At 35.4% G+C, this 17,804-nt stretch overlaps 1 protein-coding gene across 3 annotated transcripts in view; it reads left to right on the top strand.

The window, feature by feature from the left end:
- The window catches only part of SMC2 (structural maintenance of chromosomes 2), a 67,313-nt gene that overhangs the window by 29,342 nt on the left and 20,167 nt on the right, over positions 1-17,804 (top strand). For all 3 annotated transcript variants that reach the window (XM_058694710.1, XM_058694709.1, XM_058694711.1), the window contains exons 16-19: positions 6,911-7,046; positions 9,339-9,463; positions 13,257-13,450; positions 14,418-14,561. In XM_058694710.1, the coding sequence (XP_058550693.1) occupies positions 6,911-7,046; positions 9,339-9,463; positions 13,257-13,450; positions 14,418-14,561 (599 nt within the window). The remainder of the gene's footprint in view (positions 1-6,910; positions 7,047-9,338; positions 9,464-13,256; positions 13,451-14,417; positions 14,562-17,804) is intronic.

Here is a 17,804-nt window from a genome sequence, read left to right as displayed (position 1 = left end):
TTTCTTTGTATCATCTTCAGTTTCTTTCATCAGTGTTATAGTATTCAGAGTACAGATGTTTCACCCCCTTGGCTAAGTTTATTTCTAGGTATTTTCTGTTTTTGGTAGGATTGTTCATTTCTCTTGCTGCTGCTTCATTATTAGTATATAGAAAGTGCAGCATATTTCTGCACATTGATTTTGTATCCTGCGTCTTTACTCAATTCCCTGATCGGTTCTAATAGTGTTTTGGTGGAGTTTTAGGGTTTTCTATATATAGTATCATGTTATCTGTAAATAGTGAAAGTTTTACCACCTCCTTACCAATTTGGATACCTTTTATTTCTTTTTGTTGCCTAATTGCCTGAGCTAGGACTGCCAGTGCTATGTTGATTAAAAGTAGTGAGAGTAGGCATTCTTATCTTGTTCTAGATCTTACAGTAAAATCTGTTTTCCCATTGGATATTATATCAGCTGTGGGTATTTCATATATGGCCTTTATTATGTTGAAGTATGTTCCCTCTAAACCTACTTTGTTGAGGGCTTTTATCATGAATGGATATTGTACTTTGTCAAATGCTTTTTCTGCATCTGTTGAAGTGATCATATGATTTTTATCCTTTCTCTTGATGATGGATCACATTAATTTGATTATGGTCAATGACTTTTTTCATGTATTGTTGGATTCGATTTGCTAGTATTTTGTTGGGGATTTTTATATATATGTTCATCAGAGATCGTGGCCTGTAGATGTCTTTTTTTTTTTTTTTTTCTAGTACCTTTATCTGGTTTTTGTATCAGGTTAATGCTGGCCTTGTAAAATGAATTTGGAAGTTTTCCTTCCTTTTCTACTTTCAGAATAGCTTGAGAAATGTAGGTATTAACTCGTCTTTAAATGTTTGGTAGAATAAGCCACTTTGTCCTAGACCTTTGCTCTTTGGGAATTTTTATATTACTGATTCAGTCTTCTTGCTTGTAATCAGTCTTTTCAAATTTTTTATTTCTTCCAGTTTCAGTTTTGATAAGTTATATGTTCCTAGGAATTTATCTGTTTCTTCTGCATTGTCCAATTTGTTGGCATATAGTCATAATATTCTCTTACAGTTGTTTGTGTTTCTGTGAGGTTGGTTATTCTCATCTTTCATTTGTAATTTTATTTGAGTCCTTTTTCTCTGTTATTTCATGGTTCTGACTGAAGATTTATCAATTTTGTTCATCTTTTTAAGGAACCATTTATCTGTTTTGTTCTTTTAATTTCTATATCATTTATTTTTGCTCTAATATTTATTTTCTCCCTTCTGCTGTTTTGGGGTTTTGTTTTTTCTTTCTTTAGCTCCTTTGGATATAGTTGTTTGAGATTTTTTTTTTTTTTTTTTTTTTTGCTTCTTGAAGTTGGCCTGTATTGCCCTAAACTTCCTCTTAGAGCTGCTTTTGCTGCATCCCAAAGGTTTTGGACTGTTTTCATTTTCATTTGTTTCCATGTATTTTAGGATTTCTTCCTTGATTTCTCGGCTGACCCATTCATAATTTAGTAGCATGTTTTAATCTTCCATATGTTTATTGTTCTTTCTAGACTTTTTCTTGTGGTTGATTTCTAGTTTCATAGCATTGTGGTCAGAAAAGATGCATGATATAACTTAAGTCTTTTTGAATTTGTTGAGACTTCTTTTGTGGCCTAATATGTGATCTGTTCTGGAGAATTTTCCATTTGTACCTGAAATGAATGTGTATTCTGCTATTTAGGATGGATTGTTCTAAATATATTTGTTAAATCCATCTGATCCAGTGTGTCATTCAAAGCCACTGTTTCCTTGTGGATTTTTTGATCTTTCCATTGACATTAGTGGGGTGTTAAAATCCCCTACTATTATCGTATGACTATTGATTAATTCCTTTATGTTGTTATTAACTATTTTTTATATTTGTGTATTCTCATGTTGAGTGCATAAATATTTAAAATTGTTATGTCTCCTTGTTGGATAGTTGCTTTTCTTATTATATAGTGTCCCTCTTTGTCTCTCGTTACAGTCTTTGTTTTAAAATCTATTTTGTCTGATATAAATATGTCTACTTAGGCTTTCTTTTGACATCCATTTACATGATAAATGTCTCTCCGTTCTCTCATTTTCAACCTTCAGGTGTCTTTAGGTCTGAAATGTGTCTCTCTTTTTTTTTTTTTAAATGTTTATTTTTGAGAGAGAGAGACAGAGGCTGAGTGGGGGAGGGGCAGAGAGAGAGAGAGCGCGAGAGAGAGAGAGAGAGAGAGAGAGAGAGAGAGAGAGAGAGAGAGACAAGAATCTGAAGCAGGCTCCAGGCCCCATGCTGTCAGCACAGAGTCCAACATGGGGCTTGAACTCAAGAACCGTGAGATCATGACCTGAGCCCAAGTCAGATGCTTAACTGACTGAGCCACCCAGGTGCCCCTGAAATGTGTCTCTTGTAGGCAGCATATAGTTGGGTCTTTTTTGCATTCTGTCCCCCTATGTCTTTTGATTGGAGCGTTTAGTCCATTTACATTCAAAGTAAATATTGACACGTAGGTACTTATTGTCGTTTTGTTTCTGAAGTTTTTCCCTCATGCTTTCTCCTCTTTCATGGTGTGCTGGTTTTCTTTAGTGCTATATTTGCATTCCTTGTTCTTTATCCTTTGCATGTCTATTTCTGCTTTTCTATTTGGATACCATTAGATTTGTATATAACGTCTTTTGCATATAGCAGTCTATGTTATGTGATTTGCTTAAGTTTGAACCCATTCTTTACTGCTCTCCTCCCCACCTTTTAGGTATTTAGTGTCACATTTTACATCTTTGTATTTTGTGAATTCTTTGACTGATTTTCTACAGAAATACTTATTTTTGTAATTTCTGTGTCTCCCGCTTACATATGGTCACTTTTGGTCTTTCCTTTCCAGTCAGTTTCCTGCAGGTCTGGTTTAGTGGTCATGAACTCCTTTCATTTTTGTTTCTCTGGGAAACTATTTTTCCTTCTATTCTGAAGGATAGCCTTGCTTCATAAAGTAATCTTGGCTGCCTATTTTTCCCATTCAGCACTTTTAGTGTGTTAGGCCACTCCCTTCTGGCCTGCAAAGTTTCTGCTAAGAAAGCTGCTGATAGCCTTATGGGGTTTCCCTTGTATGTTACTGTTATTTTTTGTCTTGCTCCTTTTTAAAATTGTTTATCACTACATGTTGATATTTTAATTACAATATATCTTTGTGTGAATCTGCTTTTGTGGATTCTGTTGGGGGTTCTCTGTGTCTCTTGGAAGTAGACATGTTTCCTTCCCCAGATTAGTGAAGTCTTCAGGTATTATTTCTTCAAAATTTCTGCCCCCTTTTCTCTGTCTTATTCTTTGGGATCCCTACCATTCAAGTAATATTACATTTGATGGGGTCACTGAGTTCCCTTAGTATACTCACTTTTTGAATAATTCTTTTATCTCACTTCTGTTCAGTTTGATTATTTTCTACCCCTCTGTCTTCTAGGTAATTTGTTTCTCTTCCATTGCATCATGGGTGTTTGTAATCTCATCTATTGCACTCTTCCTCACTGATTGGTTCTTTTTATCTCTGTATTAAGGGTCTCACTGATGTCTTCCACTTTTTTCTCAAGTGCAGTATCTTTATGATTATTACTTTAAGTTTTCTATCAGTCATGTTACTTGTATGTGTTTTGTTTGGATCTCTGGCTGTGGCATTGTCATGTTCTTTCATTTAGGATAAATTCCTATGTCTTCTCATTTTGTCTAAGTCTCTACCTGTTTCCATGTGTTAGGAAAGTCAGTTACATCTTCTGTTCTTAATGGTAATGGCCTGATGGAGAAGAGTTCCCTGGAGTATAGCATCCCCTGTTCTCCAGGTTTGGAGTTTCTGGGAGTATCTACAGTGTGTCCTGTGTACGTTCTGCTGTTGTGTACTGGCCTCTTTATCCTTCAGGCCAGTGGTCTACAGCAACTCTTTTTGCCTGTCATGGGCAGTGTTTGGTCTCTGACCTGAATGTGAAGCATTTTATTAACTAGGTATGCTCTAGTCTCCTTGTGAAATGAGACCTATTGCCAGTGGAGTCGAGGCTGCATAAAATCATAGGTTTGGAGGGGCACCTGGGTGGCTCAGTTGGTTGGGCTACCAACTTCGGCTCAGGTCATGATCTCAGTTCTTGAGTTCGAGCCCCGTGTCGGGCTCTGTGCTGACAGCTCAGAGCTTGGAGCCTACTTCAGATTGTGTCTTCCCTCTCTCTACCCCTCCCCTGCTGAAGCTCTGTGTTTGTCTCTCAATAATAAATAAACATTAAAAAAAAAATTTTAAACTCCTATGTCTGGAGATATGTGTTGGCAAGGGTTGGACTGGTCTTTTGGGGGTAGGATCCCACAGTGATGGGACTTGAGGCAAGCATGACTGGGAAGGGTGCATCTACCTGAGCATGGGAGATGGAACTTGGTATAAGCATGTTAGGTAGCAAGTGTCTGTGCTGTATTGGTTTCCACAGATGGCCCTGTGTTTATGCTGAGGAGCAGGGAGGAAAATGGCGCCTGCTAGTTCTTTGTCCTAAAGGGATCTCTCTGTGAATGCTGCCTCTCTGGGACAAGCTTCCAGATGAGCTCACAGCTTCCCCACCATGTGCCCCAGATGCTCTTCAGAAAGCAGTTACCATACTGTTTGTAGCAGGCTGTTTGCCCCACTGTGTCTCCAAAGAGGGGCTCCAATACCCTTGGGGCTTTCCCATAGCCAAGCATGCTGACCTTTAGAACTCCAGGTTTTAATCCCCACTGGTTGCCACAACTCACAAAATTTGGTCCCTCTTTCTTTTGAAGCCAATTGCTACAGGGATTTGTATTCTATGTGTTCGTGCATCTCTGTGACTGCAGCTCCCACCCCACCACAGTGGCCACAATCTGTTTCTCTCCCAAACTGTGTCTCTACACTTCCTGCCTTCTTTGATGTGGTCTCTTCTCTGCCTTTCCTTGTGGAGTTTCTTCTGCAGTTCAGGTCAATTCCTGGGGTATTTCAGGTGATTTGATTTGATTTGATTTGATTCAGGGGCCGAGGTGAGCCTAGGGTCTTCCTACTCTGCTTCCATCTTCCCCACAAATCTTGAAGGTAGGTTTTATATCATTTTGTCCTCAAAATTCTGTGTGGTAAATAGGATGGGGGTTTTTGTTGTTTTGTTTTTAAAATAGGAAAGTGTGGGTTTGGAATGACTTAATCCAGAGTTCTATTCCTAATTTAAGGATTGGGTTTTCTTTTGAATACCTACTGTGTCACAGCTACTTAATAATACTGAGAAATTATAAAGTGTCATAGCCCTCAAGGAGCTCACAGCTTAGTAATCAACAGTATTGCTTTCTTCTGTTCTTCTCATGTAGTCTGTTCCTGTTTTGTTTTTATTTTGTTTTTCTTGCAGTTTGCCCTATTAGGATATTCTAGCCACTGGGAAATTTTTTTATTCAGTACATTTTTACTTTGCCCACTTTATCAGGAAACACTAACTTCGAATTTTTGTATGTCACTTCTCCTTTCAAAAGTAAAAGAAAAAATTAAATCTACCCTTGAGAATAAGATAATGATCATATTCTTCTTATGTTTGTCACATTGAATTTGCAGATCTATGTTGAGTGGTCGATTAATAACAGACTGAATAGTACTTAGTACCAGGCAACACTGTAAGACTGTGCTGTCCAGTACAGTAGCCATACGTGGCTGTTTACATTTAAATAAGATAAATAAAAATAATAACCTCGATTGTACTAGTCACATTTCAAGGACCCAGTGACCATTAATAGTTAATGGGTAACTGGGCAATGCAGATAGAGGACATTTTTATTCTTTAATGAAGATCTATTCTCAGTGCTTTTTCATCCTTATAGCAACTATATGGGGAGTATATTACTGTCATCTCCAGTATGCAGTGAAATAACTTGCTGGTAAGTGGCAAAGCCCAGGATTTGAATTCAAGTAGTCTGTTTTTACAGTTTGTGCCTTTAACCAAACCAAGAGACTGAATAATGCCTTTAAGATACTAAGTGACATAATTTCTTTCTAGGCCAAGAAAACAATAGCCAACAAAGAATACACTAAGAGGATTAGTATCTGCAATTGGAGGATAAAGAGAGATCAAATATTAAGTATCTAAAATAGGAGAAACTTTAGATTTCATTGATTTGGATGTTCTTGAAGTTCCTACTTAGGAATGGCAAATATGCAACTCTTTATCATATTAACAAATAACAAAGTGCTCATAATAGCATTGCTAATTGACTTTTGTATTCTCCCATCAAACCTAGAGTATTCTTGCCAATGTAACCTAGTATTGTCAGACATTCACAGTTGTTTGTAAAGTGAAACCAATTTAGCTGCTTCCTCTGCTATATCAAAGTTCAGGCCAGGTTATGATGTGGTAGTAAATAGCCCCCAAATCCCAATGGTTTACAAGTTCATTCAATAATTATGCTTCTTTACCTGTAGATCAGTTATTTCTGTTCAGTGTTATTCTCATTGTGGGACCCAGACTGAAGGAAAAATAGCCCTTACTTTGAACATGCTTTTCTCATGGGAGAGAGGAGACAAATGATGAATTCTGTGCTGCCTCTTAAGCTTACTTTCAAAAAGGCACATTTTTCATTTCATTGGCCAGAGCCAATCACGTGGCTAAGCTGATACTATCGGAGAGATTAGTGGCCCTGGGAGGGGTGGGCCTAGAAGGCAGGGGCAGTGATTATTTGAATGAATAATCCATCACATCTTCTTAGAAGTATTTCTTATCAAGTATGTATGTCCTGAGATTCCAATGATGCATTGAAATCTGTATCTTCATAAGCTCACTATAAAAGATTTGCTGTTGAATCTTTTCAAGTATAATTCTCAGAAATTTTTTTATTGTTTACTAAATATGTGGTAACTTAATGACTAAGGTCTGTTTCAATTTGCTTCAATCAGGTGCTCGATCCCAGGCAGCTTCTATTTTAACCAAGTTTCAAGAACTCAAAGGTGTTCAAGATGAGCTGAGAATTAAGGAGAGTGAGCTACAGGCTCTAGATGAGGAATTAGCAGGTCTTAAAAACACAGCTGAAAAGTAAGACTTTGTTGAATTAAGTTGTATTTTTAAGTTTCTTTTTGGTCAAAGATTTGCATGGTAGAAGATGTAAGAATTTTAGCTAAAGAAATACAACTTCTGACTTTTATGTTAGCTTTTTCTGATAAGAATGTCATTGTTATAAGAAATTAGGGAAAGCTAATTAAAAGTAAGAAAAAACATCAGCCAAATATTTTTCTTTCCCTATTGAGATACACTGTTAACATTCTACTGGGATTGGTGGGGAAATCCATACTCTGGATGTTGATACCAGAGGGTACTGGAGTCTTTGATTTGAAATGATACACAATGTAGCATTGATCAGATACCAACATTAAGTTTAGTAGCATCGTGGCTATCCTATAGATTATTAAAGATCACTGAGCTGCCTACTGAGGCATGTAAGAAAGTCACTGTTAAAGTGTTTCCTTACTGTGTTTCTTTTGTAGGGGTATGGGTATGCATATGTATGTGTACCTTTCAATATTACTTCTGTTTGTGTATGATACAGGTACATTTTTTTTTTTTTTTTAAATTGGCGTCATGCTACATCATGTATCTTTTCATCACTTAACGTCAGTGTCCAGTACTCTTGTAGGAGCTGGGAATACAGCAGCGAACCAAACAGATAAATCTCTTCCTTCTTCTTGCTTTCAAAGTTAAATTGGTAAAACATGTTAGGTAACACTGAGTTCTAAGAGGAAAAATGCCACAAACCTACAGTCTCCAAAGATGACAAATGGGAACTGAGTTAAAATTAAAATCAGACATTTTATTCAGAATTCACAATACTGAACAAAGGTTAAAAATCATATATAAATAAACTTCAAAATATATATGGTTTTGTAAATTTTAAACATTCATCTTCTGAAATTATCAAAACTTAGAATGTTGCCAAGACTTTTTTGGAATATTATATGTATAGAAGAGATGCTCATGAGTCAAAGTGGTCATTCCAACATAGATATTATATCAAAATGTCCACTCTCAAACATATACATACAAAGCCTGCTTTTACCTTCTTTAACATAAATTACCAAAAAGTGAATATCTGTGGAAACTTTGGCAAGGCAATGAGTTTGCAGCTGGCATTTGGCTTGGTGCTGTTACCTTTATTCAGTAGTATTGGATCATTTATTTTGCAGAGTTGTCTTGTGGACTGATAGTGGCATTGAGGTCAAGGAAAGGAAATAGATTTTTAAAAATATGAGAGTGGAAGTATCAACTAAAGCCATTCTTTCACAGACCATATCAGGAAAATAGCTTTTATCTTTTTTTTTTTTCAAGTTTCTATACTCCCCATTTTTAAATGAATTGAAAAATGGCTTTAAAATTACAGTTTTAATTGCTGTCAAGCATTCTCAGCCAAGAATACTCAAGGGAGTATTTATGTTTTATAAGTTGCTTCCTTTTTCCTCAGACCTCATGAATTTCTAGTGTCAAGCTGCCTTGTGAATTTATTACAACTTGATATTTCACTGCGGCTGAATTAGCTAAATACCTTCCAAAGAAAATATTAAGCAGCTAGAAATGGGCTAGATTACAGGGTTTGCAAGAAGAGCACAATGTAATGTTTAGTTCAGTACTAGGTCTTTTAAAACTAATCAGTCTCATTACAGAATGTTGGGGGGAACTTTTTATTAGTATTTGAAAATGGGAATTGATAACCAGATTTTTAAAATTTTGTGTGATTGTTGCATATTAATGTATTCTTGTGGGAAGCTGTTGTGGAGTTTGGAGTTTTTCTTCTTGGTAAGGCTCAGTAGAAGAGACCATTTTTAAGGAAACCTATTTATTTAAAGGTTATATTTAGTGCTTTCTAAAATTAAGAATATTTCTGTAAATAGTTGTCAGCCTTGGCCGTTTAGAGTCGTTTACCTTCGGTGATCAAATCAGACTTGAATTTGATTCCTCAAAAACTGAGTCTTCAAAACTATTCTTGTAATAAGTGGCATCTTAACATTGTTTATATTGAGGGGCACCTGGGTGGCTCAGTCGGTGGAGCAACCAACTTCAGCTCAGGTCATGATCGCATGGTTTGTGAGTTCGAGCCCCACGTCGGGCTCTGCTGACAGCTCAGAGTCTGGAGCCTACTTCGGATTCAGTGTCTCCCTCTCTCTCTGCCCCTCCCCACTCACGCTCTGTCTTTCTCTGTCTCAGAAATAAATACACATAAAAAAAATTGTTTATATTGTATGTGAGTTTATTTTAGGTAAGAGCCTATTGTTTGAATGCATGTCTCAAATATCAGAAAAGTTGTGATCATTTATTGTAAACTTCTTTTTTTCTAAGGTATCGCCAACTAAAACAGCAGTGGGAGATGAAAACTGAGGAGGCAGATTTATTACAAACCAAGCTCCAGCAAAGCTCCTATCACAAGCAACAAGAAGAATTAGATGCCCTTAAAAAAACCATTGGTAAGATAAAAATATTCTGTGCTTCCTCTGTTTATACTGATAACCTTACTTTAGATATTTAGATCTCATCTTTATTATATATTTATTTGAATTAGTTACCTTAAATATTTTAATTATTAGATACTATTATTATATTGCCAAGTTCTGCCCATTTGGAGCAGTATACATTTCACCAGTGGCATATGAAAGTTGTCAGTTCTCTAAATCCTTTCTTTTCTAGAAAGTCTTTAAAATATCTCCAATGTGATTGTTAGAAAGAGGTAGCACATTACTGTTTTCACCTGCAGATATTGCAAGGGAAGCCTAGAATCTATTTGATCTGTTCCTCAGACCTTTTGGTTTCTACTTCTGTGAATATTCTACTTCTTTCAACCATTTTTCCTATTGACTTGCTTATGGTTTGTTTCTATTCTCATACTTAAGAGTTACGATTTCTTATAGATTATCTGCATTATGAATATCTTTTGGTTTATGTGCTTGTCTTTTAATTTTGTTCATAGTATTTTTGTTAAACAGAAACTTTTAATGTTTAATTCAATTTATAGCTGCTTCTACAGAACCCTCATTTTAAAAACTTGTCTTACACTTTTAATTAGAATTTAATTGTATAGGGTAGTTTTAGTTTTTCTCATTCCATAGGACAATATCCACCTACCTATTACCCACTAATATTTTCTTTCCTTTTTATAAAATTTAAAAAATTTACCCATTTTGTTTACCCCCTACCTCTGGCAACCACCAATCTGTTCTCTGTACTAAGATTTTTTCAATTGGTTAAGATTCCACATGTAAGTGATATTATATGGTATTTATCTTTCTCTTTTTTTCATTTCGTATAATGGCTTTGAGTTCCATCCATGTTTTTGCAAATGGCAAGATCTCATTCTTTTTTTATAGCTGAGTAATATTCCATTATATATACACACACATTTTCTTTACCCATTATCCATGAGTAGATGCTTACCTAAGTTGTTTCCATATCTTGGCTATTGTAAATAATGCTGCAGTGAACATTGTGGTGTGTGTATATTTTTGAGTTACTGTTTTTGTTTTCTTCAAATACCCAGGAGTAGAACTTTTACATCATATCTATTTTTAATTTTTTGTGGAACCTCCATACTGTTTAACATAGTTGCTGCAGTAATTTGCATTCCTCCCAACAGTGCATGAGGGATTCCCTTTTCTCCACATCATCTCTGACACTTGTTATTTCTTGTTTTTTTTGATAATAGCCCTTCTAACGTGTATCTATCTTATTGTGATTTTGATTTGCATTTCCCTGATGCTTAGTGATGTTGAGCATCTTTTCATGTACTGGGTGACTATGTATCTTCTGTAGAAAAGGGTCTATTCAGATACTCTACCCGTTTTTTAATCAGACTGTTTGGCTTTTTCTTTTGAGTTGTAGGAGTTTCTTACATATTTTGGGTGTTAACCTCTCATCGATATGATTTGCAAATATTTTCTCCCATTAATTATGTTGTCTTTTCAATTTGTTGCTCTACAGAAACTTTTTAGTTTGGTAATTGTCCCAGTTATTTTTGCTTTTGTTGTGTTTGCTTTTGGTGTGAAGTCCAAAAAAAATCACTGTTAAGACCAGTGTCAAGGAGTTTATCACTTATGTTTTCTTCTAGGAGTTTTATGGTTTCAGGACTTACATTCAGGTCTTTAACCTATTGAGTTAATTTTGATATGTAGTATAAGATAATGGTGCAGTTGCATTCTTTGGCATGTGGCTGTCCAGTTTTCTAAGCACCATTAATTGAAGAAACTGTTCCTTCTTCATTGTATGTTCTTGGCTCCTTTGACCATTCATGCATGGGTTTATGACAATTTATTTCTGGGCTCTGTTTTGTTCCATTGATTGGTGGGTCTTTTTTTTATAATTTTATTTATTTATTTTTTTAATTTACATCCAAATTAGTTAGCATATAGTGCAACAATGATTTCAGGAGTAGATTCCTTAATGCCCCTACCCATCTAGCCCATCCCCCCTCCCACAACCCCTCCTGGTGTGTCTATTTTTAATGCCAATTCCATACTGTTTTGATTACTATAGCTTTGTAATGTAATTTAAAATAAGGAGTGTGATGCCTCTGCCTTTGTTATTCTTAAGATGGCTTTGGCTATTCCATACAGATTTTAGGATTCGTTTGTTTCTGAAAAAATGCCATTAGAATTTTGATAGGGGTTTTTAACAGATCTGTAGATTGCTTTGGATAGTATGGACATGTTAACAGTATTCTTCCAGTCCATGAGCACTGAATATCTTTCCATTTATTTGTGTCTTTTTCAGTTTGTTTTATCAGTAAGTGCATTATAGCTTTATGTGTACAGTTCTTTCTACCTTCTTGGTTAAATTTATTCCTAGGTATTTTATTCTTTTTGATGTAATTATAAGTAGGATTATTTTCTTTTTCTGATAGTTATTATTGTATAGAAATGCAACAGATTTTTTTTACATTGATTTCATATCCTGCAACTTTACAGAATTTGTCTATTCTAACAGTTTTTTAGTGAAATCTTTAGGGTTTTCTATGTATAATAGATCATCTAGAGAAAGTTTTACTCCTTTCAAATTTGGATGCCTTTCTCTTTTCTTTCTTTTTTTTTTTTCTCTTATGAATTCACTCAAATGAATTCAATCAAAAATTCAGAGATTTTTGATTACTGATTCCGTCTCCTTGTTAATAATTGGTCTGTTCAGATTTTCTGTTTCTCATGATTGTCTTCGTAGGTTGTATATTTCTGGGAATTATTGTTTCTTCTAGGTTGTCCAATTTGTTGGCATATAATTGTTTATAATACTCTCTTGGGATCCTTTGTTTCTGTGGTAGCAGTTGTCGTGTCTCCCTCGTTTTTCTGATTTTACTTGATTCCTCTCTTGTTCTTAGGCTGGCATGAGGTGTATCAATTCTTTCTGAGAAGTAGCTTTCACTTTCATTAATCTTTTCTATTATCTTTTAGTCTCTTTCATTTTACTTTTGCTCTGATCTTTATTTCCTTCCTTCTACCAACCTTGAGCTTTGTTTTTTGCTTTGTAGTTCCTTTATGTGTCAGGTTTTTTGAGATTTTTCTCCTTCCTTGATGGAGGCAGCACTATAAACTTCACTCTTAGAACTGCATTTGCTGCATCCCATTAAGTTTTGGTATGTTGTATTTCCATGTTAATTTGTTTTAAGGTACTTTTTAAATTTTTTCTTTGATTTTTATTTGCAGTGATATTGTGCACTGAAAAGTAGCATAGGATATTATGTAGTTAATGGTCTCCAGGGTTGTATTTGTATCTGCATTCTAACACAGTGTATGGCAATTGTGACACTAATCTACTCATTTTATCTTGCTTTTTTTCCTGTACAAGTTAGAGCTAAATAGGCAAAGAATACAATGTAAGTTTGTTTATGAAATTAAGCTTTTTGTCCACTAAGTAAAGGAGAAATACCATAGTTATACTCTTGATTCTGGCTTAGGAAGCATATTACAAGTATATTAAAAGGTGGTCTGTGATCTTTTTAGTAAGTTAAAGACAAAATTTGTTACTCAGTTTCATAGGCTGGGAAATAATTTCCTCATAGTCTTTAGTTAATTCAAGTGTGGTTCTTAGGCAGAGTTTATGTTTCAACGTAGCATTTCTGGAATAAGGTTGGAACAGTTTTTTTAAATTTTAGCCTAAATTCTTTAGATCATATCTTCTATTAAAAGGTGAATTCATAAGGCACTCATAAACCATTGCCTATAACTGCTAATAGTTCAAGGACCTCATTTAGCTACATTTGCCTGCTTTATGATGCAGAGGAAAGTGAGGAGACTTTAAAAAACACCAAAGAAATTCAGAAAAAAGCAGAAGAAAAATATGAAGTATTGGAGAATAAAATGAAAAATGCAGAAGCTGAAAGAGAGAGAGAACTGAAGGATGCTCAGAAAAAACTGGATTTTGCCAAAACAAAAGCAGATGCTTCTAGCAAGAAAATGAAAGAAAAACAACAGGTAATACCTTTCTTGAAATGGAACCAATCTTTAACATCAGTATAGAGCTGGAGGTGGTAGAGCATCTTGGGTTAGCCTCACTCATCAGTGTCCATCACAAAGTCTAAAAGCACAGTATGCTTCTTTAGGAAATAATTATGCGTCGTATGAGTCAAATTAAAACATCCCGTTCTGAAAACCCTGTAATGGAGTGTCATAATGGTAAGGATAGGCTGCATTGTCTTTCTAATTTTAGAGAAAGAGCAAAATTGCCTTTTGGTAAATGCTGCACTTAAGAGTAGACCAAAGCTTATGTCATGTGGTGGAGGTATGTCCTATCAGCTCCAAGTGTTGACATTTCTGTTTGGTGATCATCTATGAATGGATCCTGTGAAAGATTGATACATGACAAAGCATGTTATATTTACAAAGTACCATTCAGTTGTAGACTGGTGATACCTGATTTTATCTTTTCATAGTGCCACAGATGGAATTTGAACCTAGCCTTTTCTGCCTCCAAAGGCTTTGTTCTACATCACTTTTCTATATGATTCTATTTAAATCTGCTTTTCTTCATATTCTGTCACTAAATAGCTGCACAAAGTATTTTCTAACAAACTAAAGGCTATAGAGGGAAAGAAGAAAATTGAGCAGCTGGGTTTTTTTGACATTTAAAAAAGGCTTTTCCTTTGCTAATTTATCTGTTACGTAGAATTCTAGATTGTTTTTCCCTGTAGGAATAACAAAATAAACAGTTTATGCCCAGTTCTTTGAACCTGTAAAAACTGTACATACATTTGTAATGTTTAACTAAAGGAAAATAAATTTCCTTTCTCCTCACTTCTTCTGGAGAAGCAGCTTACATGTGTTTTTGGTAGTTGAATAAGCTGTGGGTGTTACTTGCATGGGAATCTTAATAATTTTGTTGACATGTATCTATTTTTCAGTAGCTAATAGTCTGTTGAATGTCTGAATAACATTCTTTTAGGAAGTTGAAGCTATCACTCTGGAGCTGGAAGAGCTCAAGAGAGAGCATGCATCCTATAAACAACAGCTTGAAGCTGTAAATGAAGCTATCAAATCCTATGAAGGTCAGATTGAAGTAATGGCAGCTGAGGTGGCTAAAAATAAGGTACTTACCGTGCTGGAGAAATTACAAATGTTAATCCACTTATGAAATGTTGGCTTGAAGATGTTTGACTTTAGAAGTCTTGATCTCTTCATTCTTTACTTATTGAGAGAGAGAAAGAGCATGAGTGGGGGAGGGGCAGAGAGTGAGAATCTCAAGCAGAGTCCGATGTGGGGCTCCAACTCACAAACCCTGAGATCATGACCTGAGCCGAAATGAAGAGTCGGACGCTTAACCGACTGAACCACCCAGGTGCCCCTCTTCATTCTTGTCTTGATGAGAGGCAAAAATGATGATTCCTGATCCAGAAAGAGTCCTGAAATAATATTACTAATTGTTTTAATCTGGGTCTACTCAGAAGACGAAAACTACACAGTAATTTGAACAGGCAGAGTTTAAATAAAAAATTTAACTACAGTAGGAGTTTGGAATGATAACGGATGATCACTAAAGAATAAAGAGAATTCTAAATTATATAGGAACAGCCCTTACAGGGAATAGCCACTACCACCCTTAGGGCTGAGGGAGTGCACCCATGGAAGGAACAAATTGGAAAAGAGCCATAGCAACTATAGGCTGAAAACCAGATCTAGTTGAAGATGTAACTGTGGCCCCCTGATTGCGAAGTTTGCTGGAGTGCCATGGGTAGTCATCCATAGGGAAGTGCCACGTGGGATGGAGGGGAAATTAGCCCATGTGAACATGTTGCAAAGCCCTGTTCCCCTCTCCCCATCTGCTGGATGCCAGGGAAGCCATGTAGGTTGCTGGCCCTTGCACATGACAAACTTGCCTTTGAGAAAAGCACACCAGAACTGGGAAGTAAAGCCTCTTCTTTCTACAGTTTCCTTACAGCATCCTTTACTGTTGAGGCTGACTATAGTTGCAGCTGGTTGGGGAGAAATGTTCTATCAGAAGCAGGGAAGTGAAGGATGGATTTAGGACTGAGGGTATTTCAAATGTTATGAAGACATTCTGTCACCTGCAAATTCATACTGTGGTATATCTTTATTAGAGATTGTCCCTAATGAATATTGGAAATTCTCTTGCCCCGTTCTTTGATTTTGTCTTTGAATTGCTTTGTTTCATATTGAGGTATAATTGATCTATATTAATTTCAAGTATACAACATAATGATTTGTTATTTGTATATGTTGCAAAAAGACCAGCCCATAAATCTAGTTAATCCCTCACCACACAGTTACAAATATTTTTTGTGATGTGAACTTTTAAGATCTGTCTCAGCAACTTTTAAATATACAGTACCACTGACTACACTCATCATGTTTTTTTTGTTTCGTGTTGCTAATTGATACCGTTTGTAACTAACATTGATTTTTATGTTAACTGAATGTAATAGCTTTCAACAGGGTAGTTCCATTCAGTTTTCAGTGTGGTATTTTTGTCTTGTTTGTGTCCTCTACATGCTTTTATGTTTTCCTTTGATATGATTGTTGTAATTGTTGTAGCCTATGGTGTTTTTGGAAAGTAGGTCTTTCCTCTTGATTCTCTTCATGGATAAATTAAAGTTTTTTGTTTTTAACCCATTATTTATCAAATCAATAGAACAGTTTTTAACTACTTTTTTTGAAGTTAAGATCAAAATGCTTTTCAGCTTTGTGTTCTGTGTTACTGATTAAATTTTTTAATTTCTGTTCAGTTTTTATTTTGCCTCCAAAGTAAATTTTAGTTTTTAAAAATATTTTTAGTTCCCTTCTGATTTGTTGGCTTAATCTCATTTTTCCCGTGCATATTTTTGCTGTCTTTCATGGACATCATGTTGTAGAATTTTAAAAGTTAGATATGTTTTTAAAGATAATTGTGAAAATAAATAAGCTACTCCTTTCCTGATCTAAATAAAGTCCGAACATGTACATACTTCCATTTCTCTTTATGGAGAAGTATAAAATAGATCACTTGGTTGTTAAAGGTTGTTTTTTTGGGCTCTGCATTCTAAATTGTTTCCTTTGCAGATAAGAATATCAAAGGAAACTCCCAGGGAACTAAGAAAAGAAACTACCTACTAATTAGACAAACAAAACTAAAATTTCATTTCTGTTCAATCTTAAGTAACAGATTTCCTATCATTGTAAAAAAAAGGTTAAAACAGTGAAAATTGCATTGCAGTTTTTAACCTGTAGGCATGAGAGAATCTTCTTCATAAACACTTTTTTTTTTTTTTTTTTTTAAAGATACAGTGTTAGTTAATAAACTTATATTTCCCTTTGGTTAATATCTTAAGCAGAGTATTTTTCAGTTTCTCTTCACAGGTTTCAAAAAGCTAAAATATCTTCAGGTTTTTATATGAATGTCATGTTTTATTTTCTTTCCTCAAAAGACCTCTGATGACACAGATTAAACATTATAGGGAAATTAAGGCACTTTGAGTACCCTAACCATAACATCAGGTATTCTTTGTTGCTCATCTTGTTTCCTAATGAGCATGCCTAAAAACATTCCTAAATTTTTCCTTGTGGTTTGCATCATGAAGATCCTTTCTTCCTCTGAAACTTAAAGCAGGTTGTCCTACTTTGGTTTTCCCCCTACCTAAATATGGGTTGAACTAGGTTTTTTTGGTTTAGATATTTGTGTGAGTTCTTTCAAGATTTGGGTGAAGCAATGGGATTTGCAGGGCAGGTTGGTGATAGACTGAATTGCAGTTAAAATTACCACTTCTGACATTGAGTAGCTCCAACCTTGGGAGGTAGGGGGATATTCAAAGTCAAAGCAAGAAAGTTTTTCTTTGTGCCACAAATCTATTTATTGAAAAAAGTTTCTTGTATTTTTCTGTTTTGACCCTTGTGCTAGAACCAAACATTATGATCTTCTGTTGCACCAATAAATATGGCTTATATCTACAAAGGGAAGAGCAGAAAACCCGGCCTACATCCTTCCCTTCCTGATAAATGACATGTGGGGATCTGGCATAGTATCTTCTTGTTAACTACCCAGAAATGCCACTTTACTGAGACCTCACAAGTCAGTTTCCTGTAGTTCACTGTATCCCCAGAAACTTTGTTGCTTCCAGCACAAACACTGTATCCCATCTTTTTTCTAGTGATAGAACAAGTTTTCTCCTGTATGCCAATGAATTAGTCATTTTAATGGGGATATACAATGTAGAGGGTTAGGTGACCATCTGCCTGTAATCACATTGCCATCTTGCCCAGACGCTTTTTAGATGATCTTTTAATAAACTAAAAATATTCCCACATTACTTTGCTATATATCATCTTCTATTTGTTCCAG

This window comes from Neofelis nebulosa, chromosome 12 (genome assembly GCF_028018385.1).
Source record: "Neofelis nebulosa isolate mNeoNeb1 chromosome 12, mNeoNeb1.pri, whole genome shotgun sequence".
Taxonomy (NCBI): Eukaryota; Metazoa; Chordata; class Mammalia; order Carnivora; family Felidae; genus Neofelis; species Neofelis nebulosa.
Note: the sequence above shows the minus strand (reverse complement) of the source record. Positions and strands in the feature narration are given on the sequence as shown.